Source organism: Neofelis nebulosa, chromosome 9 (assembly GCF_028018385.1).
Source record: "Neofelis nebulosa isolate mNeoNeb1 chromosome 9, mNeoNeb1.pri, whole genome shotgun sequence".
Lineage (NCBI taxonomy): Eukaryota > Metazoa > Chordata > Mammalia > Carnivora > Felidae > Neofelis > Neofelis nebulosa.
In genome coordinates, this window is record NC_080790.1 from 48,926,563 (window position 1) to 48,954,547 (window position 27,985).

At 36.7% G+C, this 27,985-nt stretch overlaps 1 protein-coding gene and 1 pseudogene across 16 annotated transcripts in view; both read left to right on the forward strand.

Moving 5' to 3' along the window:
* GCFC2 (GC-rich sequence DNA-binding factor 2) overlaps window positions 1-27,985 on the forward strand; it is a 56,879-nt gene that overhangs the window by 12,820 nt on the left and 16,074 nt on the right. For 5 of the 16 annotated variants that reach the window (XR_009248469.1, XR_009248468.1, XR_009248470.1 and 2 more), the window contains exons 6-12: window positions 12,619-12,805; window positions 14,749-14,872; window positions 15,837-15,918; window positions 16,432-16,544; window positions 17,771-17,970; window positions 20,936-21,086; window positions 26,319-26,440. Coding sequence is in view for 7 of the 16 variants with exons in the window: in XM_058683556.1 (XP_058539539.1) it covers window positions 12,619-12,805; window positions 14,749-14,872; window positions 15,837-15,918; window positions 16,432-16,544; window positions 17,771-17,970; window positions 20,936-21,086; window positions 26,319-26,440 (979 nt within the window). In the remaining 9 variants the exon portion in view is untranslated. Of the gene's footprint in view, window positions 1-201; window positions 3,101-7,448; window positions 7,491-12,618; window positions 12,806-14,748; window positions 14,873-15,836; window positions 15,919-16,431; window positions 16,545-17,770; window positions 17,971-20,935; window positions 21,087-26,060; window positions 26,441-27,985 lie in introns of those variants that run through there. The other 11 variants (XR_009248472.1, XR_009248471.1, XR_009248473.1 and 8 more) reach the window with 6 other exon arrangements.
* Window positions 3,686-5,872, forward strand: LOC131484847 (ragulator complex protein LAMTOR1-like; annotated as a pseudogene).

The following is a 27,985-nucleotide window of genomic DNA, read 5'->3' on the forward strand; positions in this document are numbered from 1 at the left end:
TTTCCTTTCTATATAGGTCATTTTAATCTTTATAATAGATACATACCACATGGTTAAAATTCATAAGTATTAAATTCTTGTTTTAATATTTTTGTAAGCTTGTATCTGCATTGTTAAATAACCTTTAATTTTTAAAAATAATAAGTTGGGAGTGATGGCAAGATGCCATAGTAGGAAACTCCATACCTCATTTCCTCCTAGAATACCAACTTAGCAATATACAGTCCAAAAAGCCTTTATGAGAACTCCAGAAACCAGTTAGAAAGTTGCACTACCCCAAACAAGCTCAAAGCCAAGAAGAGCCACATTGTAATGGGTAAGAAAGCCGTTTCATTTCAGTGGCATCAGCCACTCTTGCAAGCCCACACTGCTTGTGAGAGAGCAAAAAAGCCCAGCTCACAGCTTCTCCATTGAGAGGAAAAAAGAAGAGTGAAACATACATCTAATGTTTGGGCTTTTGGAGGAACTGCCTGAGGGACTGTTTCCTGCCTTGTCTATGTCAGCATCCTGAATGTCATACCTTGGATATCTGGGGGCCACAGAGAACAAAAGAGAGCTCAGTTGCTGCACACCCAGAAAGCCTAGAGGACTTCAGACAAACACCAAAGGGAGAAAGAGACTACAAACACCTAAAAAACCCACAAATTCATATAGGGAAGTTTCATATAGAAACCCAGAGGAGACGTATTCCTTGTAAAAGATTTGAGAAGACCTCTCCCTGCCCTCCAGATCTCTAGCCAGGCTGATTGGTGATGTTCTTCCACTATATGAAGCTATTTCCCTTAAGTGCATTTTCAAATGTACAAGACAACAAAAAATAACAAGAGACGGAGAAATCAGGAAACCTGGCACAACCAAAGGAGCAAAATAAATCTCTAGAACCAATTCTAAAGAAACAGAGATCTATGAATTACTTGACAAACAATTCAGAATAATCTACTTCTAGAAGCTGAATGTGCTATAAGAGAACACACACAACAATATCAGGGAAACAATACATGAACAAGGTGAGAATATCAACAAAACAAAACTATTAAAAAAAAAATTCTGTAGCCAAACAATACAGTAAGTGAATTGAAAAATTCACTAGAGGGGGTCAACAACCTACTTGATCCAGCAGAAGAAAGAAGCAGTAACATCAAAGGCCATTGGTTTGAAATTACAAGTCAGAGGAACAGAAAGAAAAAAGAATGAAGAAAAATGAAGAAAACATAAGGTACTTACAGGACACATCAAGCAGAACAATGTACACATTATGGAAGTCCACATAGGAGAAGAGAGTGGAGCAGGAACTTGTCTGAAGATCTAATGGCCAAAAACTTACCAATCTGAGAAAGGAAGTAGACATCCAGGTTCAAGCTCAAAAGATTAGAAGGATAAACCAGAGAAGCTCACACTGAGACAATCAAATTTTCAAAGGCAGAAAAAATTTTGAAAGCAGCGAGACAAAAGCACCTTTTCACATAATAGGGAGCCCCCTAAGATTATCAGTAGATTTCTCAACAGAAGCTTTATAAGCTGGAAGGACTGGGATGATATGTACAAAGTGCTGAAAGAAGCTCCCAGCCAAGATAATTATAACCAGTAAAAATGTCCTTCAACAATGAAGGAAAAATAAAGACCTCAGATAAATAAAAACCAAGGGAGTCCATCACCACTAGAATTGCCTTACAAAAAATTGTTATTACAAGTCCTTCAAGGACCGCCTGGGTGGCTCATTCAGTTAAATGCTGACTTCAGCTCAGGTCATGAACTTGCAGTTCATGGGTTCAAGCCCCACATCAGGCTCTGTGCTGACGACTCAGAGCCTGGACCCTGCTTCGAATTCTGTATCTCCCTCTCTCTCTGCCCCTCCCCTGCTTGCTCGCTCTCTCATTCTCTCTCATTCTCTCTCATTCTCAAAAATAAATAAACATTGGCACAAAAACAGACACTCAGATCAACAGAATAGAGAACCCAGAAACAGACCCACAAGTATATGGCCAACTAATCTTTGACAAAGCAGGAAAGAATATCCAATGGAATAAAGACAGTCTCTTCAGCAAATGGTGTTGGGAAAACTGGACAGCGACATGCAGAAAAAAGAACCTGGGCCACTTTCTTACATCACACACAAAAATAAACTCAAAATGGATGAAAGACCTCAACATAAGACAGCCCAAAATCCTTGAGGAGAAAGCAGGCAAAAACCTCTTTGACCTTGGCCACAGCAACTTCTTACTCAGCATGTCTCCAGAGGTAAGGAAACAAAAGCAAAAAATGAACTGTTGGGACCTCATCAAAATAAAAAGCTTCTGCACTGCGAAGGAAACACTCAGCAGAACTAAAAGGCAACTGATGGAGTGGGAGAAGATATTTGTAAACGACATATCAGATAAAGGGTTAGTATCCAAAATCTATAAAGAACTCAAACTCAACACCAAAAACAAATAATCCGGTGAAGAAGTGGGCAAAAGACATGAATAGACACTTCTCCAAAGAAGACATCCAGGTGGCCAACCAACACATGAAAAAATGCTCAACATCACTCATCATCAGGGAAATACAAATCAAAACCACAATGAGGTACCATCTCACACCTGTCAGAATGGCTAACATTAACGATTCAGACAACAACAGATGTTGGCGAGGATGCAGAGAGAGGATCTCTTTTGCGCTGCTGATGGGAATGCAAACTGGTGCAGCCACTCTGGAAAACAGTATGGAGCATCCTCAAAAAATTAAAATTATAACTACCCTACAACCCAGCAATTGCACTACTAGGTTTTTATCCAAGAGATACAGGTATGCAGTTTTGAAGGGGCACATGCAGCCCAGTGTTTATAGCAGCAATATCAACAATAACCAAGAATGGAAAGAGCCCTAATGTCCATCGATGGATGAATGGATAAAGAAGATGTGGTGTATGTATATACAATGGAGAATTACTCAGCAATCAAAAAGAATGAAATCTTGCCACTTGCAACTACATGGATGGAACTGGAGGATATTATGCTAAGTGAAATTAGAGAAAGACGAATATCATGACTTCACTCATGTGACAACTTTAAGAGACAAAACAGATGAACATAAGGGAAGGGAAACAATATAAAAACATGGAGGGGGGCAAAACCTAAGAGACTCTTAAATATGGAGAACAAACAGAGGGTTACTGGCAGGGTTGTGGGAGGGGGGATGGGCTAAGTGAGTAAGGGGCAGTAAGGAATCTACTCCTGAAATCATTGTTGCACTATATGCTAACTACCTTGGATGTAAATTAAAAAAAAAAAAAAAGTTGAACAAGAATTAAATAACAGAAAACTTATATTTGAGTTCTATGTCTTTGACTCAATAAGTAACCTTAAACAGATCATTTTCCTTTTTATGTTTTAGTTTCTGTTAAAAGAAGGATATAATTCGTATATGACTTAGGTCATAGATGGGATCATGATGTGAAATCGTTTATTACAACCATAAGAGACTCTTAAATAGAGAGAACAAACTGAGGGTTAATAGGGGGGAGGCAGAAAGGTTGATGGGAGGGGAGAGGGGAAAATGGGTGATGAGCATTGAGGAAGGCACTGGGATGAGCACTGGGTGTTGTATGTAAGCAATGAGTCATGGGCATCTACCCCCGAAACCAAGAGCACACTGTATACAGTGTATATTAGCCAACTTGACGATAAATTACATTAAAAATATAATAAAATAATAATAAAATAAAAAACAGACAAATATTAGAATTTTTTTTAAAAAGAGAGTCCTTCAAGATGTGACTAAAAGGGCTGCCATTGGACAGCCCTCGGCGCAACTTGAACACCGGGTCCGACCCCAACCATGGGTCACGGCTAGAGCAGTAAGAATAAGGACTGAGATAAAGATCAAGAGGAGCAGTTGCTACTGCTTGACCCTAGAAGCCCCCCTACCAAAGCCTTCAATGGAGCTGAGCCCAACTACCAGCCTGCCTTCCACTCACATAGATGAGCAGGCCCTGCTCTCCCCATGCTTGCTGAGGGAGCCAGCAATATCATTGACATGTCTGCTACAGACTCCCAGGGCATGAAGCAGCACAAGTACACAAGCCAGGCAAGGGAGTACGGCACCCACTTGGCTGTGCTGAGCAGCCTAACCCACTGGGAGAAGCTGCTGCCGCTGCCATGTCTTACCAGCCAGTCCCAAGTGCTGGCCAGCAAGCCCATCTCCTTTTCTGACTTGCAGTGGGTCTCCAGGATAGCTGCTTATGCCTACAGTGCACTTTCTCAAATCCAAGCAGACGCGAAAGAGGAGCTGATTGTATAGTTTGGGATCCCATGAAGAGGGAGATTCTTGGACTGCTCTTTTATCACCTGTCTCTACCCTGCTTCACTGTAGTTCAAATAGTACCTAACTTCTCTACCCTAGTTTCACTGTAGTTCAAATAGTACCCTAATCTGGTACTAATCACAGAGAAGAGTATGGAGGAGGAGAAGAGTGAGGCTGGAAGTCTGAGCAAGTGAGGATGGGGCAAGAGAGGGTAAAACCATTTGGGACTGGCATTCAAAGCCCTGGCTAGGGATGGGTGGGGGTTAAAAGGTTAGGACTTAGCCTTCACTGTCACTGGGAAGGTAGAGGTACCACTGTGAAGTGATCCCTAGGGGGACTATGGGAGCCCCTTTCTACCCTTTCTCTTGGCCTCACTCCTGTCCCCCCTCCATGACTTAGTATTCACATGCACCTCACTAGGGTTTGTGGCCAGGGTCTAGACAAGCTTGAATGTGAATTAATTTTGTATTTCTAGCACCTTGGGTTTTTACATGTTTGGGATTCTGGTTTGGTTTATCACCCTGAATAAAGGAAGTGTACTTTAAAAAAAAAAAAAAAAGTCCTTCGAGTTCAAATGGAAGGAGGCCAGCCAGTAGCATGAAGCATATGAAAATCTAAGGCTGTCTGGGGTGCCTCACTAGCTTAGTCAGTAGCCGAGCATACAACTCTTGATTTCAGGGTTGTGAGTTCAAGTCCCATGTTTGGTGTAGAGTTTACTTAAAATAATAATTTGACACAGCTTTGGTTTAAAATACATATATATAAAGCTGGTAAAGATTAAGTAGACAAATAGAGAATCGTGTAGTATTCTAAGGGTGATGTAAAAATCAGTTCAGGTATAAAATTTAAAAGATAAACACAAAAAACTATAACATGTTAATGAATAAAAATTTTTTAAATGTGATTTGGGACATCAGTAACAAGTGGAGGAAATAAGGAATAAGAATTTTTGTATGTGATTGAAGTTGTTATCAGCTTAAAATAGATTATTAGAACTATAAGATGTTTTTTGTAATCCCCATGGTGTGTGCACACACACACACACAAATGCATAAAAGCACAAAAGGAAATGAGGAAAGACTGAGGGCATGTCACTACAAATTCAGAACACTAAGGTAGCAAGAGAGGAAAAGGCACAAAATAACTACAAGCTAGAGAACAATTTACAGGGGCACCTGGGTGCCTCATTGAGCATCCGAATCTTGATTTCGGCTCAGGTCATAATCTCACAGGTTCATGAGATTGAGCCTCACATTAGGCTCAGCATCAACAGCAGGGAGCTTGCTTGGGATTCTCTCTCTCCCTCTCTCTGCCCCTCCCCCAGTAGTGTGCATGGGTGCTTTCGCTCTCAAACTTTAAAACAAAAAAGCAGTTTACAAAATGGCAATAGCAGGTCCTTCTGTATTAATATACTTTACAATCAAAAAGCAGAATGGCTGAATGGATTAAAAAAATCAAAATCCAATTATATTCTGTCTGTAAGAGACTGACGTAGATTTAAGAATACATAGAGACTGAGATTGAAAGGATTGAGAAATATATCACATGCAAATAGTACACTAAAGAACAGTAGTGACATAAAAACTATTTGAGAGAGGGGCGCCTGGGTGGCGCAGTCGGTTAAGCGTCCGACTTCAGCCAGGTCACGATCTCGCGGTCCGTGAGTTCAAGCCCCGCGTCAGGCTCTGGGCTGATGGCTCGGAGCCTGGAGCCTGTTTCCGATTCTGTGTCTCCCTCTCTCTCTGCCCCTCCCCCGTTCATGCTCTGTCTCTCTCTGTCCCAAAAATAAATAAAAAACGTTGAAAAAAACATTTAAAAAAAAAAAAAAAAAACTATTTGAGAGAGAGAGACAGGGTGCAGGAGGGGGAGGGGCAGAGAGAGGGAGACACAGAATTTGAAGCAGGCTCCAGGCTCTGAGCTGTCAGCACAGAGCCCAATGTGGGGCTTGAACTCACGAACCGTGAGATCATGACCTGAGCCAAAGTTGGATGCTCAACTGACTGAGCTACGCAGGCTCCCTGTTAAAAACTATTTTAAAAGACAATGACATAGGATATAAAGGGATCAGTTTATCAGGAATTATAGTAAGCAATTATATATGCCTCTAACATTACAGCACCTGTGTAAAGCAAATACTGACAGAGCTGAAGAGAGAAATAGTAATACGGTAATAATATTAGACTTCAGTATCCCACTTTCTATAATGGATAGAAAATCCAGGCAGAAAATCAATGAGGAAACTGTGATCTTGAACAAAATGGACCTAACCAGACATACAGAACATTTCTACCCAACAGCAGCAGAATATACATTCTTTTCAAGCACACATGGAATACTCTTCAAGGTAGATCTAATGTGAGGTAACAGACAAGTCTTAACAAGTTTAATATTGAAGTCTTTCCAAGTATCTTTTCCAAACACAATGGAATGAAACTGTAAGTCAGGAAGAAAAGCAAAAATTCATAAATATGTAGAAATTAAACCACGTTTGAACAGCTAGTGGATCAAAGAAGAAATCAAATTAGAAATTTTAAAATCTCTTGAGAAAAATGAAAGCAAATGCTCAATATACCAAAACAGGGAACACAGCTAAAGCATTACTGAGAGGGAAATTTATAGCAATAAACACTTATATTAGAAAGGAAGAAAGATCTCAAATCAACAACCTAACTTTACACCTCAGTGAACTAGAAAAAGAACTAAGTGCAAAATTAACAGAAGGAAGGAAATGATAAAGATTAAAGCAGAGGTAACAGAAAATACACAACAAAAAAATCAACAAAGTTGGGTTTGTTTTTTTTGTGTGAAAGATTAGTAAAATTGACAAAAATTGACCTTTAGCTCTATACTAACTAAAAAACGGAGTGGGCTCAAATCAAAAACTTAAAACATGTCACAGAAATTAAAAGGATCATGAGAGAGAAACTAATATGGACAATTATACACCAACAAATTTGATAACCAAGAAGAAATTGTTAAATTTCTAGAAATGTACAACCTACCAAGACTGATTCATGAGGAAATTAAAAATCTAATCAAACCTATTACTGGTAAGGTGATTGAATCAAAACCTTACTAGCTAAAGCCCAGGATAACATGGCCTCACTGGAGAATTCTACCAAGCATTTAAAGATGAATTAACACTATTCCTTCTCAAACCCTTCCAGAAAACTGAAGAAGAGAGAACACTTCCAAACCCATTTTATGAAGTCAGTGTTACCTTAATCCCAAAGCCCAGACAAAAATATTAACAAGAAAATTATAGGCTACTAACCCTGATTAATACTGATACAAAAGTCCTCAACAAAACACTAGCAAACCTAATTCAACAACATATTAAAGGGATTCTACATCATGACCAAGTGAGATCTACTTAATACAAGGATGATTGGTAGCAAAAATCAGTTCGTGTGATACACTACATTAACAGGATGAAGGACAGAAACCACATGATCATCTCAGTTGATGGCAGAAAAAGCACCTGACAAAATTCAATACCCTTTCATGATAAAAACAACCAACTAGGGATAGAAGGAAATTTATGAACATAATAAAGTCCATATAGGAAGAGCCCACAACTAACATAATCCATGGTGAAAAACCAAAAGCTTTTCCTGTAAGATTAGGAACAAGGCATGGACCCCTATTCTTGCCACTTCTGTGCAACAAAGAATTAGAAGTCCTAGCCAGAGAATTCAGGCAAGTAAAAGAAATAAAGGGCAGCCAAATAAGAAAGGAAGAAGTAAAATTAACTCCATATAGATATGATCTTATATGTCATAAACTCTAAATAGACTCCACACACACACAACTCTGTTAGAACTAATTCAGCAAATTTGCAGGATACAAAATCAACACAAAAAGTTATGGTTCTATGGACTAACCATAAAAAATCCAAAGAGTGTGTTTAAAAAAAGTCATTTACAATAGCATCAGAAAGAATAAAATTCAGGAATAAACTTAATGAAGAAGGTAAAAGATTTGTACAATGAAAACTATAAAACATTGCTGGAAGAAATTGAAGAAGACATAAATAGACATTTCATGTTCATGGATTAGAAGACTTAATATTGTTAAAATACCCAGTTTTACCCAAAGCAGTCAACAGATACAGTACATTCCCTATCAAATTTTCAGTGGCAATTTTTGCAGAAATAGGAAAAAAATTCTAAAATTCATATGGAATCTGGAAGGACTCAAGACTATTTTGATTATTCAAACCAATAATCAAAACAGTCTTGAGAAAGAAAAGCATAGGCAATACAAGCAAAAATAAACTAGTGGGACTACATCAAACTAAAACTAAAGAGCCTCTGCTCAGCAAAGGAAATAATGAACAGTGAAAAGGCACACTGTGGAGTAAGAAAAGAGTTGCAAACTATCTGATCCAAAGTATCGGAACTCGTACAACTCAGCAACAACAAAAATCCAACTGAAAAATAGACATCTCTTAAAGTAGACATACTAGTGGCCAAAACACATATGAAAAAAATGGTCATCACTAAACATCAGGAAATTATAAATCAAAGCCACAATGATTAGGATGGCCACTGTGAAAACAATAAGTGTTCTCATGGATGCAAAGGAAAGGGAACCCTTACACGCTATTGATGAGACTGTAAAATGGTGCCACAGCTGTGACAAGCAGTATGGAGATTCCTCAAGAGATTAAAAATGGAAATACCATAAGATCCAGCAATTCCACTTTTGTGTTTGTGTGTACGTGCACAAAATAACACAAGACAGAAAACAATTTACAGGGGCGCCTGGGTGCCTCATCAGTTGAGCATCCAACTCTTAGTTTCAGCTCAGGTCATAATCTTACGGGTTCATGGGATTGAGCCCTGCGTAGGGCTCAGCACTAACAACGTGGAGCCTGCTTGGGATTCTCCCTCTCCTCTCTCTACCCCTCCCCTGTGCACAAGCATGTGCTTATCTCTCTGAGAATAAATAAACCTTTAAAAAAAAATATCTTTACATACAGTGGAGTATTATCAATCTTAAAAAAGAAAATCTCAGTATATGCTACAACAAGAACCTTGAGGACTAAATGAAATAAGACATTCACAAAAGGTAAATACTACATTGACTATTTACATGATCTTTCTAAAGTATCAAACTTTTAGAAACTGAAAATAGAATGGTGGTTGCCATGGTTAGGAGGAGGAGAGGAAGGAGGAATTGTTGATCAGTGGGTATAAAGTTTCAGTTTTACAAGATGAAAAGTTCTAGAGTTCTGTTCACAACACTGTGCATAAAGTTAATACTGTACTGCACACTTAAAAATAAGGTTAAGATTATAAATTTTGTTACATGTTTTTTGACTGCAGTAAAATAAGCATATTTTGTTAATATACTTGATTTATAATAGTTTACTTAAATATTTCTCTGTTGGACATTCTGACTTCTAAGTTTTCTCTCATAAATAGTGCTAAAGATAATGAATGTTCTTGTAAGTTATTTAATCTGTTACATTATTTCTTAAATGTCTGAGGAAAGGTGACCTGGGTAAAATTATGCATATTTTTATGGCTCTTGAAATAGATTGCCAGTCTGGACACATCTAACTTTTATTCTCCTACTATTAAAACTTATCTCTTAAGTGGAGAGTATTAATATAAATAGTATGTTTTGATAAAGATAAGGCAAACCCATCATGATAGGTTGTTTTGTCTTAAATATTTTTCTGTTTTACTACTCAGAATCTAGTGTGCTTCTTTAGATATTTGAAAGAATGAGTATGATAGGAAAAGTTTAAATAGTCCTATGTAACATGTGATACAAAGAGAGAACTTGGTTCTCCTGCCAAAGTTAGTATTCATAAAGAACGTTTTCTGGGGCGCCTGGGTGGCGCAGTCGGTTAAGCGTCCGACTTCAGCCAGGTCACGATCTCGCGGTCCGTGAGTTCGAGCCCCGCGTCAGGCTCTGGGCTGATGGCTCGGAGCCTGGAGCCTGTTTCCGATTCTGTGTCTCCCTCTCTCTCTGCCCCTCCCCCGTTCATGCTCTGTCTCTCTCTGTCCCAAAAATAAATAAAAAACGTTGAAAAAAAAAATTAAAAAAAAAAAAGAACGTTTTCTTTGCCTTTTTTTTTTTTTTTTTTTGATACTTAGGAACTTTTCTTCTAATACTTGGTAATAGGTTCAAAATTTTCTTACCCTGTGTCTTTTATATAAATCAGCTTTAAAGTAGCTTTACTTCTTAATTATATTGCAGCTAAAATATATTGGTCATAGTTGTTCATTTATATGGTTTGACAAAGAAAAGGACATTCAATAGCATTGTATAGTGAAATAAACATAAAAGTCTTTAGATGATACCAGTTTTTAGATATTAGGCTACCTCTGTATTATAGTGAGTTGGCAAACTCCCTACCCACTCCCTGTTTTGTAAGTAAAGTTTTATTGGGACACAGCCATACTTGTGCATTTACATATTGTCTGTGGCTGCTTTAGCTACATCACAGAATTGAGTAGTTGCAACAGCAACCATATTTCCTATCTGGACCTTTACAGAAAGAGTTTGCCAACCTCTATTCTAGATGATTGGTTTTCAGTAGTGATGTTAAATGATGAAAATTGCCTTGATTCAGTATTATTTTTGTAATAACTTCCCTATTTACTGTCCTTCTGATAGTCCTTCGTTAACTGAAAGAAAAGAGCTAGAATTACAGCTGTTGCATGTAGAATTGCATATAATTCAGGACTTAGCGGTTTTTGTTTTTTTGCCTTTTTTGGAATTGTGTTTGAGAGAGTTGTCTTGCATGCATTATAGGGAAAAAAGGTAGCAGATCACTAATAGAGAGTAGCATTTCATTTTATCTGGATAGGTTTTATTTTTAAATTTAGTGTATTTTATTTTTTCATTAACTGAGTTTATTTTAAAAAGAAAATACGTTTTTATTGTCTAGACAAAATCAAATGGTACAAAAGGATATACAGAGAAAAGGAAGTCACCTTCCCCAAAGAACCACTCCTCCCGGTTTCCTATGTTTCATTCCAGAAGTAGTCTGTATGTATGTCTATACAAGTACATATATACTTATATATTGCCCCATTTTTTATACACAACTAAAGCACATTATATCCCCTGTTCTCTACCTTGCTTTTTTCATTTAATATGTATTTATGATCTTACTGCTATAACCAATAATATTCCACTTAATTAAAGCAGTTTTTTAATGCTTTCTGTACATTATTGTCTTATTTCTTAACTGTCTCTATTCTTTACATAATGCAAGGAAAAACTTGGAAAGACGAACGCATTAGTCATTGTTCCAGGGAAACTTAGAAGACATTTTTGGTCTTTAAGAAAAAAAAAGATGACATTTGGTCTAAGCAAGTGTTTACTAATGATTTTTCATTATACACAGCAAGTTAGCTGAAGGAGTTGAATTTTTTTAAAAAAGTTCAAGTCTACATACTATGAATTTGTTACTTCATTTGTAGTTAATTCTCAAATTGTAATGTACTCACAGTGTCGAATATTAGTGGAAAACACATTCCAGATATTTTTAAAGAAATAGTGTTTCTTATTCCTCTACTGGCAAATATACAGAGAGATAACTGACTTCTAAAAAATAAGCAGACATTGAATTATATTTGACATTTGTTTCTTGCTACATTAGTTGATACATGTGATACTAATAAGAGTTAAAGAAAAAAAAAAAGTAGGCTGTTGGGTAACGGGCACTAAGGAATCTACTCCTGAAATCATTGTTGCACTATATGCTAACTAATTTGGATGTAAATTTTAAAAAATAAAATAAAAGTAGGCTGTGTTATCAATAAAGCAGTGTATGGGGGACTACAGCAAAAACAGGAAATATGCCTGAAAGAACATCAAATTCTAATGACAGATAAAACCATCGAGTCATAAAACATTAAATTGTACCAAATCATAACATGTTCAAATGGTTTTAATACCAGCTTATTCAGTAATACCCATATTCGAAGAAAGACCACAAACTGATTTAACAGTAACTCCACATGGATTCCCGTATTTCAAATATAAGACCTTGGATTGTCTCGCAACTCACCTAGTTTACAAATTCTGATCAATCCACACTTACTAACTTTCACTGTAAAATTATCCTCTGATTAGCTCAAGCACCTGAAACCTGTAAGTGTCCTTTCCTCCCTTTTCCTTTGAGACCTTTTTCATTGTGGTGTCCTTTGCTCAGCACGTCTCATAAACACAGGTTTATAGGCTTGTCCGTTTCCTTGGTGGGCTCTGTAAGATAGCTTTAAAAAAAATTTCATTAGATTGATAGTTATCGTGGTAGAAATCAAAGTTGGAGAAACAAGGCAGTTTTCATTTATTTTTATTTTGTTTATTTAGATTAACACTGCTACAGGATACACACCGCTCACACCTGAGGGAATATGAAAAATACATACAAGATGTCAAGAGTTCGAAGAGTACCATCCAGAAACTAGAGAATTCATCAAATCAAGCTCTAAATTTTAAATTCTATAAAAGCATGAAAATTTACGTGGAAAATTTAATTGACTGTCTTAATGAAAAGGTACATGGTCATAAATACAATATTTCCTTTTTATAAAGAAATCCCCTTACCATGAGATTTTTTTTTTGAAAGTCTAAAATCCCACAACTAATTTCCTTCAGGGTTTTCCTACACATTTTTGACATGCTGTGATATTAAGTATCCCCTTAATGTTGGACAGTTGGGGTTTTTTTGCAATTATTTTGGTATTATAAATAACAAAGTTTTGTATATAAATTTTTGTGTTAAAATTCCATTTGTTTAAAAAAAGTCCTAGAAAGTGAATTATTAAGTCAAAGTTTCTAAATATCTTTTAAGGCTTATGAAACATTGCTAAATTATTTGAATACCAGAAAGATTGCATCAGTTTTACTTTTAGCTTACTTCATTTAAAAAATGATTTTTGCAGGGGTACCTGGGTGGCTCAGTCAGTTAAGTATCCGACTTTGGCTCAGGTAATGGTTTCATGGTTCATGAGTTTGAACCCCACATTGGGCTCTCTGCTGTCAGCACAGAGCCTGCTTAGGATCTTCTGTCTGTCTGTCTGTCTGTCTGTCTCTCTCTCTCTCTCTCTCTCTCTGCCCTCCCCCCCTCCACTTATACTCTCTCTCAAAAATAACATTAAAAATTTTTTTTAATAAATAATGTTTTTTGCTTGTACATACTTATTTTGATCTCAAACAAAACCTTTGTTATATTAACACATGCAGTCTCTTTTTGTGAGTTGTCTTTGCCTTGTTATCTTTTTCCATATTGGCAATTTTTCTTTTTTTTTCCTTTTTTTCCTTATATGGTGAAAATTCTTTACTGCTTAAAATTTTTAATGCCACTTGATATAGGTAAACTTTCCAGTTTGTCTTTTGATTTCGTTTGCAGTGTTTTTTTTGACATCCTGATCATTTGACATTTTTGTGTTAATCAGATTTATGAATCATTCTTTCCCTTTATAAGTCTGCTTTTGTTTTATACATACTAAGTCCTTACATTTGGGTCTTGAGTTGACTTTTTTTTTTAAGTAGACAAACCGTTTAAAAAATACACTCTACTTTCTTCATTGCTTTTTATTTACATTTAAAATATTACCAAATAATTGGATTTTTTTCTCTCCAGTTGTTTCAAGTTGACTGCCTTTTACTGTCACTTGGTAGTTACTTTCTGAAGTATTTATTGCAATACAACTTAATTCATCGATCCTTGAAGAATTAAAGTTTCATTGGCCTACACATTGATGTACCCAGGGCAGCTGCTATGGGAACATCATTGGAGTGGGGAGAATTGTTGCTCAAGAAATGTAAGAAACTAATCATTCATTTTTGCTTCATAGCTTTCTTACCTGTCTGGTTAGGTCTCTTCCATTCTCCCCTTTTTTCAGATTTAACAGTTTCCTCAAGTGCTCTCCTACAGTCTGCCCCCTCGGCTTATGAAAAATATCTGTACCCTTTATTTTCTCCTCCTAATATCTCAAATAAAAAAGAATCCTATTTGGGGGTGCCTGGGTGGCTCAGTTGAGCGTCCGACTCTTGATTTCAGCTCAGTCATGAACTCACAGTTCGTGAGTTAAGGCCCCACATCAGGCTCCACACTGACAGTGCAGAGCCTACTTTGGATTCTCTCCCCACCCCACCCGCCCCTCTCTCACTCATGCACGTGTGCTTTCTCTCTCAAAATTAAAAAAAAAAAAAAATCCTATTATCTATTCACTCCTATCCATGTTCCAGATTTGAACCCATTTGCTTTCATTTTTTATGATATTTATAGCTGTTTCAGTGCAGTAAGTTGATTATCAATATTAAAGTATTGGCAGCCAGGTCTGTATCTCACAATCTTTTTTTAATTAAAATGTGGTAGTATTGGAAATGTTTCTTTTATATGAGTATTGAGCACATACATATGCTTATCTGAGTATTACTTTTTATAATTGATTATTGATGACCTACAAAATGTTACTTATATGTGTATTTCAGATTATCAGAATCCAAGAAATAGAGTCATCCATGCATGCACTCCTTTTAAAACAAGCCATGACCTTTATGAAACGCAGGCAAGATGAATTAAAACATGAATCAACGTATTTACAACAATTATCACGTTAGTGTTTTTCATATTCAATATCATTTATGATTTATCAGCTAGAGAATAAAAATATTTTTATTTCTGTATAAAAAAATGCCTTTTTGTGTATTTTCCCACTAACCTTTCACCTATTTCTTTGCAAAAACCCAAAAATATTTAGAACTAAGGCTTCAAAATATCTTGAATTAAGCCTAAGACAAAAAAAAATAAAAATTACAACTTCTAATCATTTGGTATTTGAGACCGTATTTGGCTATATAATGACTTTGTTGAGATGAGTTGACATAAGTCTGTAGGCTGTGTCAGAAATCTAACTTAAAGATTTCATGGCTGATCCACGGATTAGGTGTGGAGGTTAAAGACATTTTGGTGGGTTTTAGTAGAGAATCATCTGTAAGATCTCAAATAAGATTTGGATGCTGCCTTTTAGTTCTCACACTGGTTTTGTATTTTCAGAGATGCCTTCCTTTGATTAGGTTCTGTTGGGGAATAGTGAAAGAGATGAGATCGTAACCAAGTAGCTGATTAAAGCAAAGTGACTTTCAAACACATGACTTGTAGTTAGTTATAAATTATGGTACATACCAAAGTAACAAATAATATGAATAACTTACTGGTAATGCAAATATTTCTAGTAATTCAGGGATGAGGAAAAAAAAAAAAACTGGTGAAAACACCTGAAAAAGAATACAAGAAAAAGAAACACGGTAGAATTTTATTACTGTTCTCAAGTGCTGAACTATATTCACCAGCCAGGGTATCTTAGGCTAGCAGACTCAATGCCTATCAATATTGTGATAGGGAGTTAACATTATAATTTCGTTATATGATGAAGTATGCGATTTAAGCAAAGTAAGTGTGTTTATATATATACCTACATGTATATACACCTGTACAAAATACAACTTTTGTTTTCAGAATGTTTCATTTTATTTCTTTTAAGAATTTGCAGCATGAAATTAATTTTATTTGTTAACAGGCAAAGCTGAGACATCAACAAATGGAAGTTTGGCTGTAGGTGAAAAAACTCCATGGATTTTGGAAGAGATTGAATCTCGAAGGTAGCTATATATAAAGTGAAGACTTGAGCAAGTATTTTTCACTACTTAACCATAGTTAGCCCATATGGTATAATAACCGTAACTGAACATTAATTTGTGAGAATGACATAAAACCAAAATTTAGTTAAACAGTCCTTACCCCCAGGGTTTAAAGACACATTGGTATATTGGATCAGTCAAAATGAATGGGTAAGATGGCATTTATTGGTCTGGGACTTGCTTATAACTAGAAGTTATTATATTGTTACCCCCTCTTTAAAATCTGGGTAGCCCATGGGAATGTACTTTAAGAAAAAGAGGGAGAACCACCAATTCAGATTAACGAAGCTAAAATGCCAAAAATAATAACAAAATTGTGTGCTAATAATAATAATATGGTATATATTCTAGACATTGTAAATAAATGATGACTCCTAGTTTTTGTTTTAAAGTATTTCTTTTCAGCAGGAACTGGTTTTTGTTTTGTTTTTAGGAACTGTTTTAAATTTGTTTTTGGTTTATTGCAAAATATAGGTCACAAAGAAGACAAGCAAGGGCACTTTCTGGGAATTGTGATCATCAGGAAGGGACATCTAGTGATGATGAACTGTCTTCAGCAGACATGATTGACTTCCAAAAAACCCAAGGTCAGTTACCAGATTTCTAATATGTCTTAATTTGAAGTATCGAAATGGTAGGAAATGCTTTGCTGTGATTGCTCTTAAATATTATCGTTGGGGAAATTCAAGGAAAAAGGAACACATTTTTTCCCCCTTTAAGACTTCCTGGGGTGCCTGGCTGGCTCAGTCCATAGAGCATATGACTTGTGATCTTGGGGTCATGAGTTCGAGTTGCACACTGGGGGTAGAGTTTACTTAAAAAAAAAAAAAAAAAGATTTTTCCTACCTTTGAAAAAATGGGATAAAATGGAGGAACATTGTGAGTTTTCTGCATCCTTACAGTTTTTTCCCTCAGCTTTTCTTATTTTTTATAAAGGAGCCATGAACAATTTGGTTTCATTTCTCTATTGTATACCTTCTATATTATCATTTTTAATTGAAAACAATTAAATTTAGGGGTGTCTGGTTGGCTCAGTTGGTAGAGCATGTGACTCTTGATCTCAGGGTTAGGAGTTAGAGCCCATGTTTAGGGTAAAGATTACTTAAAAATAAAATCTTTTGAAAATAAATAAAACATTTAAATTTAATAACATTATTTTAGTGATTCATAGGTAAAATGTCACATATTTGAAAGAACATGGGCTTTACAGGGCCGCCTGGGTGGTGTAGTCGGTTAAGTGTCCAACTTTGGCTCAGGTTGGTCATGATCTCACAGCTCATGGTCTCGAGCCCTGCATCAGGCTCTGTGCTGACAGCTCAGAACCTGGAGCCTGCTTCAGATTCTCCCTCTCTCTCTCTCTCTCTCTCTCTCTCTCTCTCTCTGCCCCTTCCAATCCCCCACTCTGTCTCTCAAATAATAAATAAAAGTTAAAAAAAATTTTTTTAATGTGGTTTTTACAGTCAAACAGATGGGTTTGAAGACTGTCTCTATTTTGTGTGATCTTAGATCCATAGACCTCCCTGAGTCTCATGTTGTTTGCTCGTTTTTTTGTCTTATAAATAGTCACACCTACCTTGTAGAGAAGATAGTTATGATGCTGAAATATCAGGGAATCGATAAGTGGTCGATTTTGTTAGAGTCAGTATTGCTATTAAAGTGATTTTTTAAAAATAAAAGGTAATTTATCTGTTAATATCAAAGGAAAGTTTTCAGCTCTGTTGAGTACATATGTCGTTACACGTGATGATGTTTACAGGAAGCAAAGCTCACAAACTTAAAATGCAAAATATACAGAGACTCCTTTTGTTTACAGGTGAAATTTTACGGGATCACAAGCAGATTTTTGAAGATGTACATGATGATTTTTGTAATATCCAAAATATTTTGTTGAAATTTCAACAATGGCGAGAAAAGTTTCCTGATTCTTATTATGAAGCTTTCATTAGTTTATGCATACCGAAGCTTTTAAATCCCCTAATCCGACTTCATTTGATTGATTGGAATCCTCTTAAGGTATTTAAGCTTAACATGTGAAAGAAATAATTCTGTCCTGTTCATTACTGAAGTGCCCTTGTTATTAGGTTAGCTTTAAAATACACAGAGTTGGAATTGATAATTAGTGCTTTGGGGTAGTAGTCTGCATTCATGTTTTCTTGGTTCTTCCCTTATATTTAAGGCTGAATAGCACTAAACATCTGTCAAGGAAACACTTTTTTGTTGTCTTTCAGCTTCTTCTATGGTAAGTCAAGGTCATTTTTAAATCATTGAAAAATGTGAAGGTAGTATTAGCTTTTAAGAATTTTAGTCTGTGTGATATAGGTACCAAGAGTTTTGAAGTTGGAGATGCTATATTGGGACTATTTGGTTTGGAAAACTACCCTGAGGAGGGATTTAAATGAGGATTTGAAGGTTATATAAGATTTAAAACAGGAGAAAAAAAGGAAAACTTTTTTTGTAAAGGTACGTAAGGAGAAATCCTAGTTCAGGAGCTAGAGGCTTCATAGAGGTTCAGATCCTAAATTAAGAGATAGGAACTTATTTTGATAAATAATGGGAAGAGTAGAATTATGAAAGTAGTGTTTTAGGAAGTCCTAGCAGCTGGCTAACTTGGAGGGAAGAAACAGGTGAGATAATACTGGAAGGCTATTGCTGTAGCCCAAGTCCAAGGTAGTGAATCCCTTACATACAGTGATAGTGATAAAGGGAAGAGAAATAAAGGGTTGATTATAGGAGGTTTTGTGAATTAAGAATCAGTAAAAAGCTTCTGCACAGTGAAGGAAGCAACAAAACTAAAAGGCAGCCTACTGAACAGGAGAAGATATTTGCAAATGACATATCTAATAAATTAGGGTTAGCATCTAAAATGTATGAAGAACTGGGGCGCCTGGGTGGCTCAGTCGGTTAAACGTCCGACTTCGGCTCAGGTCACGATCTCGCGGACCGTGAGTTTGAGCCCCGCGTCAGGCTCTGGGCTGATGGCTCAGAGCCTGGAGCCTGCTTCCGATTCTGTGTCTCCCTCTCTCTCTGCCCCTCCCCTGTTCATGCTCTGTCTCTCTCTGTCTCAAAAGTAAATAAAACGTTAAAAAAAAAATTTTTTTTTAAATAAAATGTATGAAGAACTTACACAGTTCAACACCCTCAAAAAAACAAACAATGCAATTAACAATTGGGCAGAAGACACGAATAGACATTTCTCCAAAGAAGACATCCACACAGCCAACAGACACATGAAAAGATGCTCAACATAATTGATCATTAGGGAAATACAAATCAAAACCACAGTGAGACGTCACTTTAAACCTGTCAGAATGGCTAAAATAAAAAACACAAGAAACAAGTGATGGCAAGGATGTGCAGAAAAAAGGAATCTTCATGCACTGTTGATGGGAATGCAAACTGGTGCAGCCACTATGGAAAATGGTATGGAAGTTCCTCAAAAAGTTAAAAAATAGAACTACCCTCTGATCCAGTAATCACACTACTGGGTATTTACCCCCAAAATACAAAAACATTAATTCATACACGCACCCCGACGTTTGTAGTAGCGTTATTTACAGTAGCCACGGTATGGAAGCAGCCTAAGTGTCAATCGACTGATGAAAGGATAAAGAAGATGTGGGGTATGTGTGTGTGTCTCTATATACACAATGGAATATTACTCAGCCATAAAAAAGAATGAAACCTTGCCATATGCAACAACATGGATGGAGCTAGAGAGTATAATGCCAAGTGAAATAAGTCAGAGGAAGACAAATACTATATGACTTCACTCAAATGTGGAATTTAAGAAACAAATGAGCAAAGGAAAAAGAGACAAATCAAGAAATATACTCGTAACTGTGGAGAACAAACTGATGGTTACCAGAAGGGAGAGGGTTAAGGGAATGGGTGAAGTAGGCAATGAGGATTCAGGAGTGCACTTGTGATGAGCACTGAGTGATGTATGGGATTATGGAATCACTATATTGTATACCTGAAACTAATATAACTATTTTAACTATATTGGAATTAAAATTAAAGAATTAGTAAAATACCAAGAATAACCTTAACACACCACATTGAAAGGTGACCCCAGTGTTTTGATTCTGGGTTATTAGAACAGCAGTAGTTCCATTAATAGAAACGGGAACTTTCCAGAGGGAAAAAGATTTTGAAGGAAGTTTTACTTTGTACATGGATGCTGAAATGATAGTGGAACATCCATGTGGATGTGCCTAGTAAGAAAATGGAAATGAGAAAACAAAGTTGTAAGAATAGAGGAAAACTGAAGATAAAAATTTAACGAAGTGAAGGCGACAGAACCATGTCCTTTTATCTTTCTCTGCCCCAGTCATGCATGTCTGTTGTTCACTGTGTTGGGTTCAGGGCCAGGCAGTCTTCATAATATAGAAACTAAGCTTATCCCTAAGAAAATGGTAAGCAGTTTGTTGCACAGGAGCCTCGTTGTTAAGCACTCGGGCCAAATTGAGTATTCTGTCATACCTAGTGGAGATCTGTTCATTCATTCATTCATTCAACAGATCATAATTGGCCATCTGCTACTTGCCTCATAAGCTAAACCACCTATAAAATACACATTTGTGCCTATGAGAATTGAGGGAACCAAAAGTGAATTTTGTATGATGTAAATTGAATTTTTGTAAACAAAATCTGTGTTTATTTTAAGTGATATTCTTACAAATGTGTATTTTTTTTTTCAGTAGTAAAGTGTGGTAGGTTCTGAATATGGCATTTTTGGCATGTTTGTCATATGAATGATGCATGGAATGTAGTTTTCTGTCATATTTTTGAGACATCTTGTCCTAGTCATGCCATCCTGCCTACCCTTCGTCTAGTGCTTTATACAGGGGGTTAAAATATGGAATTACTCTTTTTTTTTTTTTTTTCTCAGAAAAGCTCTAGTGATTACTGAAAAAATTAACTTTTTAAAAATAAACTGTAAGAATTTATTGATAACTTTAATAATTTTATTTATAAGTTTGATGCTGTAGGCTTAAAACAGATGCCATGGTTCACATCTATAGAAGAATATATGGCTAGCAGTATGGAAGATTCAAAGAAGGAAGATGGTTCTGATAAGAAAATCTTGTCTGCTATCATCAATAAAACAGTTATTCCTCGACTTACAGGTACTGCTTTGTAAACTTGATAAAATTAAATTGTTCTCTGGCAGATCGAAGATCATTAATTTCTGTTACAGTCACAGCTTCTTTTATCAGAAGTTTTCAAATACAGGGAAAGTAATATGCATTAAAAATCAAGAGATGTCATAATTGAAGGTGGTTAAAAGAGCTTGTTTGCACAAGTGATTGGCTACCAGACTAGCTAGTATTCTTCAGCCTTTAGCATTTGTGACATTAGTGTTGCTTTTATAACCCCTAAGTCATTTATTTGATTCCTACTGCATGTATTTCTTCCTTTCCCTTGACTTCTTCCCCTTTCTTGTTATTTTTTTTTTTTAACGTTTGTTTATTTTTGAGAGAGCAAGACAGAGCATGAGCAGGGGAGGGGCAGAGAGAGAGGGAGACACAGAATCCAAAGCAGGCTCCAGACTCTGAGCTGTCAGCACAGAGCATGACGAGGGGCTTGAACTCAACCAACTGCAAGATTGTGACCCCAGCCAAAGCCAGACACTTAACTGACTGAGCCGCCCAGGCGCCCCTTGCTATTTTTTCTTTAAAAAACCTTACTACATCTTCATATCTGCATTTAGCATTGATGCTTGTGCTTCAGTCTGAAGGCTTATTTAAACTGAAATTGTACTTGATAAAGATCTGTTTCACCATGGCCCTGAGAATGGATTTTGATAGCAAAGTCTATAGAACTGTCTTAAATGATAAAGCAACTACTTTCTATTGCTTCTTAGCCAATTTGGCTAAAACTTTAAGATTTTTCTCAGCATATCTTGCAGTGCAGTCATGGTTGTATTGAGTTACTACTTTTACCTAGTTGTCTTAATGATAGCACAGAATATATATGACTGATTTAAATACTCTTCTGAAAACTCCAAATACTTCACTTAAAATTAAACCTCAAGTAAGTAGAATTATGAGAAATTAATACTGTGTATTTATTCTTAAGTTCTGTCCTGAATGCCCTTGTACTCTTCATGAACCCCTAGGCTATTTCATACTCTGTTTTAGTGTTATCTATATTTGTGTTCATTGTGGTAACCAGTAACTAAATGTGGTTATTAAAATACACATTTCAACGAAATAAAAATTAAAATTCAGTCCCTCAGTCACACTAATGACACTAAATTCTTAGTAGTCATATGTAGGTTGTGTCCATCAAATAGTGCAGATATAATGTGTTTTTTCCATCATTTAGAAAGTTACTTTGGATGGTACTCCTCTACACAATTTTAAGTCCAAAGGAACCGGAGAAAATCTGGATCTTTCTTATCAAAGTACCTTCTGAATACATCCACTTGGATGTTCAACAGGCACCTCACAGTCCACATGTCAGATCATACTTAAATCCTTTGCTGTAGATCTGTTCTTCTTATATTCCTTGTCTAGAAAGTGACATCTCCATCTATCTACCCGTGTATTCAAACCAGGACTTTCAAGTCATTCGCTCCTCCATTTTCCTTCCTTCCTTCCTTCCTTCCTTCCTTCCTTCCTTCCTTCCTTCCTTCCTTCCTTCCTTCCGTAAGCATTTGCCACATCTGGTTTTTTTCCATTTTCTAACCTATTTTCTATACAACAACCAAAGTAATCTGTCTAAAATGTGAATTTGCTTCTGTCATACCTCACTTAAAACACTTTATTATTCTTAACTGCCCTTGGGATGAAGTCTAAACTCTTTAACATGACTTTCTTAGTCTTTCAGAATCACCTCTCTGCTTAGTAATTCTCCAACCCCATCTCTTGCTAAGCTCCACTTCTCTTTTCCCTCATCCCCACTTGTGTATTTCAGCTGTATTCTTCTTGTATCTTCTATGTTTCATCCTTTTGACAAACCTCCCAGCCCACTTCTTCTATCTTGCTAACTCCTCTTTATCTGTTAGGACTCAGTATGAACATCACTTCTAGGAACTGGTTTAGGCACACCTTTCTGGGTTCCTGTAGCACTCTGAACTTGTAGTGATACTTACACATCGAATTGTAATTGCTGATATAAATGTATTTGCCATTAGAGTTCTTCAAAGGCAGCTACCTACCTAATAATCTTGTTTATGCTGTCTCTTGTACTGAACATTAGGTACATAGTAGGCTCTCAGTATTAGTTGACCAGTTATCTCTAAAGTTATTAGAAGCCTAACTTACCAGATGCTTGAGAAATCACTGTTTTGTTTTTTGCTTTTTTTTTTTTAACCTATTTCATTTTTTCTGTTATTTAACTTGTGTTTTACAAGGGTCTGTCCTATGTCAGACCCTGTTGTTGCTTCAGCATATATAGTGAATAATAATCCCTTCCCTCCAGGAGCTTATATTCTGTAAAAAAAAAAATAAGATAAATAAAATCTAGAACATATTAGTTATGAGGGCTAAGATGAAAAGGTAAGGGAAAGGGATACGAATTATTGAAGAGGAGTGCAATGTAAAATAGATTGGCTAGGGGTGCCTCGGTGGCGTCAGTTGAGCGTCCAACTCTTGATTTCAGCTCAGGTCATGATCCCAGGGACATGGCATAGAGCACCACGTTGGGCTCTTCCCTAGACTAGAGCCAGCTTAAGATTTTCCTTAAGATTCTCTCTCCCTCTCCCTCTCTTCCCCACTCATGTACGCTTTCCCTCTAAAATAAAAAATAAATAAATAAAATAAAATAGATTGGCCAATTCCGAAAGGAAGAAGTGGGCCGTATGAATATCTGAGGAAACAGAATCCAAGGCAGTAGAAACAGCAAATACAAAGGCCCTGAGGCAGGAGCTGGCCTAATTTGATTGAAAAACAGCACATAGGCCAGTGTAGCTATACTAGAGTGAGGAAGGGTGGAAAGCAGGTAGAAGTTAACAAAATGACATGAGCTACATTATGTGAGTCCTTACAATCATTTGTAAGGACTTCATTTTTTTTATTGTAAGTGAAAAAGTGAGAAGTAATTGAAGAGTTATTTTTTTTAAGTATACTTACTTTGAGAGAGAGAGAGAGAACAAGTAGGAGAGGGGCAGAGAGAGAGGTGGACAAAGAATCCTAAGTGGGCTCTGTGCTGACAGCAGAGAGCTTGATGCAGGGCTTGAACTCATAAACCACGAGATCATGACTTGAGCTGAAGTTGGTTGCTTAACTGACTGAGCCACCCAGGTGCCCAGAGAGTTTTGAACAGAGGAATGATACTATCTGCCTAACATTTTAACAGAATCGCTGTAGTTACTGTGTTGAGAATGAACAGTGGGCAGACTACTTAAGCTTTTGCAGTAATTAAGCAACAGGTGATACTGGCTTGGACTAGAGTGTTAAAAGTGGAGGTGCTGAAAAATGGTCGAATTAAGCATACATTTCAAAGACAGCACTAACAGTTTGAGAATGGATTGGTTGTGTGAGCAAGAGAGGAATTAAGAGTGACCGCATGGGATTGGACCTGAGCATTTGGAAGGACAGATTCGCCATTTCCTGAAATGGAAAAGACTGAGAGGAGCTTTAGGGTAAGGAGGTGTTATCAGGAGCTCAGTTTGACAAATGTTGAGTTTCTGATGCCTACCATCCAGGTAGAGATATCAGCTAGGTTGTTGAATATATCAGCATAAAGGAGAGGTCCAAGTAGCAGACATAAATTTGGAATTTATCAGCACGTGGATGACATTTAAAGCTGCAAAACTGACCTTAAGTACTAAGGGATAAAATGAATAGGAAAGAGAAGGTAAGTGAGCTGAGTCCTGAGGTACTCCAGCGTTTTTAAAAAAGTCAAAAGAGATGAAAGGCAACCAGCAAAGGAGACCAGAGAGGTAGGTGCGAAACTCGGAGTGGTATCCCAGACGCCAAGAAAAAAAATGTTTGGTGATGCCTGGGTGGCTCAGGTCATGATCTTGTGGCTCGTGGATTCAAGCCCCATATGGGGCTCTGCACTGATAGGGCAGAGCCTTTTTGGGATTCTCTCTCTCTACCCCTCCTGCATTTGTTCTCTCTCTCCCTCTCTCTTTCTCTCTCAAAAATAAATAAAAATTTTTAAAAATGTTTGTGAGGGAAATGATCAACTGTTGCAGATAAATCAGATGGGGACTAGAATCAACCATTAGGTTTTGCGATGGTAAAAGTAGTTGTTTAGGTAGAATGGTTGGAGATCAGGCCTAATTGAAGTGTATTCGAGAGTTAATAGGAGATAAATTGGAAATAGTGCAGAGAGTTTTTTGAAGAATTATTATAAAATGAAGGAAAGAAATAAGGCCGTACTAGAGGGGAAAGAAGGGTCAAGGGAGGCATTATTTTTAATATAAGAGAATAATTGGAGACTGATGGGGAAGATCCAGTAGAAGCAATGGCAATACCGGAGTTAAGAGGGCAGAATTCTGGGGGTGCCTGAGTGGCTCAGTCAGTTAAACCCCTGACTTCAGCTCAGGTTGTGATCTCACAGTTTGTGAATTCAAGCCCCACATTGAGCTCTATGCTGGCAGCACAGAGCCTGCAGCCTGCTTCGAGTTCTGTGTCTCCCTCTCTGCCTGCTCCACCCCCCCCCCCGCCACCGTCTCTCAAAAATAAATAAATATTTTAAAAATATTTAAATAAAGAGGGTAGAATTCTGGGAACAGAATCTTCCAGTAAGCCAAAGGGGTTGATACCTTTTGCACAAATAAAAGATTGGCCTTAGCGAGGAGTGTAGTGCTTTATCCATGAGAATGAAAGACAAGAATATGTGGGTATAGATGCAGGTAGGTGTGTAGATTCTGTGGTAGTCCTTTGTAGAACATCTCTTCTGATCTATTTTCTCATCGTTGAGGAAGTAATCAGCTGAAGATGAGAGCAAGGGAAGAGAAGAAAAAAAGTAAATAGTCATCTAGAAAAGTCAAGTCCATTAACAGAGTGAAGAGGAAGGAAAGCACAGGAAATAATCCTCTGCATGGGAGGGATGGGGAATGGGCCAGGGAAACAATGATTACTAGACAGCTTGAAGAGTTCACTGGGGTTTCACAAGTGATAAATTTAAAGTGTATTTTTTTCTAGCCATGTTTTAGCCACATAGTTGGAGCCACAGACTCAATAACCAGTGGATTTAACTAGGGCTGTGATTGAGTGAGCCAAGTTTAGCAGAGCCCAAAAAGGACAAGGAAATTGAAGATGTATGCAAATACATAATGGTAATGAATGGCATGGATTTTAATACGAAGGAAGGAAGTCTTTTCTGAAGACCTGAGTTATTTACACGTGACAGGCAAAGCAATCTAGGAAATAAATTGTACACTACTGAAACTTTTGTTTCAGACTTTGTAGAATTCATTTGGGATCCCTTGTCGACCTCACAGACAACAAGTTTAATAACACACTGCACAGTGATTCTTGAAGAACTTTCCACTTGTGGAAATGAAGTTAGTAAAGGCAAACAGGTAATAATTTCTAAAGTTACAAACTTCTTGATTTATTTATAACTTAATGTAATTTTGTTATAAATATTTGTTTACAGAAGATGCAGAAGAAATAATTACCAGAACGCAATTTGGTGAAAGATAGATTTACTTTTGATTTATAAAAACTAGGATTGACCATTTCTTGCTCTTTGTAATAATTAGATGAAAGACTATACCTTGATATTTATGAACACTTTAACAGGGATGGCAATCGTTATTAATTATAAAATACACATACATGTAATAAGACCCATATTATCGCTTTTATTCTAATTAGTTTATTCCTCTCTGTTCAGTGGTCTGGTTTTTGTTCTCATGGTCCAGCCAGCCATCTTTTAGGTTTGTGAATATACATTGGCACTGCAGAGATGAGCAGGCATAAATGAATTAGTGCAAATTTGTTCCTTCTACAAGAAAAGAATTCTTTACCTTTGTTCTTTTGGCAAAAATCTAGTAGTATTTTGGCTTTGCTTTAATGGTTATTTTAAAATTGGGTTAACATTCATGATATTAACTGTATATTTGTAGTCTGCCAAAGTTAAGAACAGTAATCCCTTTAAGATTCAAAGTTCAATAGGATATGGGGCACCTGGTAGGCTCCAGTTGGTAGAGCATGTGAGTCTTGTTGATCTTAGGATTGTGAATTCGAGCCCCACATTGGGGTGTAGTTGTACTTAAAATTAAAAAAAAAAAAAAAAATCCTTAAAAAAAGTCCAGAGTATAGGTTTTCATCTTACCATGATTTAGAATTGAGTTTTACTTAACATATAAGGAGGGACCTTATAGAGGCTTTGATGAGAGTCCAGTAAATCTTATACTTTTATTGTGGTACTCTGTTTTTTAATCATTCTGTTGATGAGAATGTCATATATTCATGTAGTTAATTCAGTAAACCAATTATATGTTGAACTTTAAAGAAATTGAGAGAGATTGACTATCTAGAGAGTATCTGGAGTAGAATAACCAAGGTGGTTGAGAAGCAAGGAGACATGTCACATTCATATTCTGAACACCATTAAATTTTAGCACTTGGAATTATGAAGGAGGGAAGCTGTAAGAAGTAGGAGGGAGAAGAGGGAAATTGGCATGATTCTGCCTTCAAGAAGCATGTAATCTTAAAGGAAATAAGATTTACATAAATTGTTACTTAAAATAGGAAGTGAGGAGCATCCGGATGGCTCCTGGTTAAGCAACCAACTCTTGATTTTAGCTCAGGTCATGATCTCATGGTTTGTGAGTTCAAGTCCCACATTGGGCTCTACTCTGACAGTGTGGAGCCTGCTTGGGATTCTCTCTCTCCCTCTCTCTCTCCCCTTCCCATCTGCTTTCTCTCTCTCTCTCTCTCCCTCAAAATGAACTTTAAAAATAAATTAAATAGGAAGTGAGAGGTGGAGGAGAACAAGGAACACTTATTTAATTCCCACTGTGTACTTGGCAGTCTGTTAGGTCTTATACCTGTGACATCTCACTTGGTTCTAGCAGCTCTATTAAAAATTGGATGATAGCTTCATATTACAGATGAAG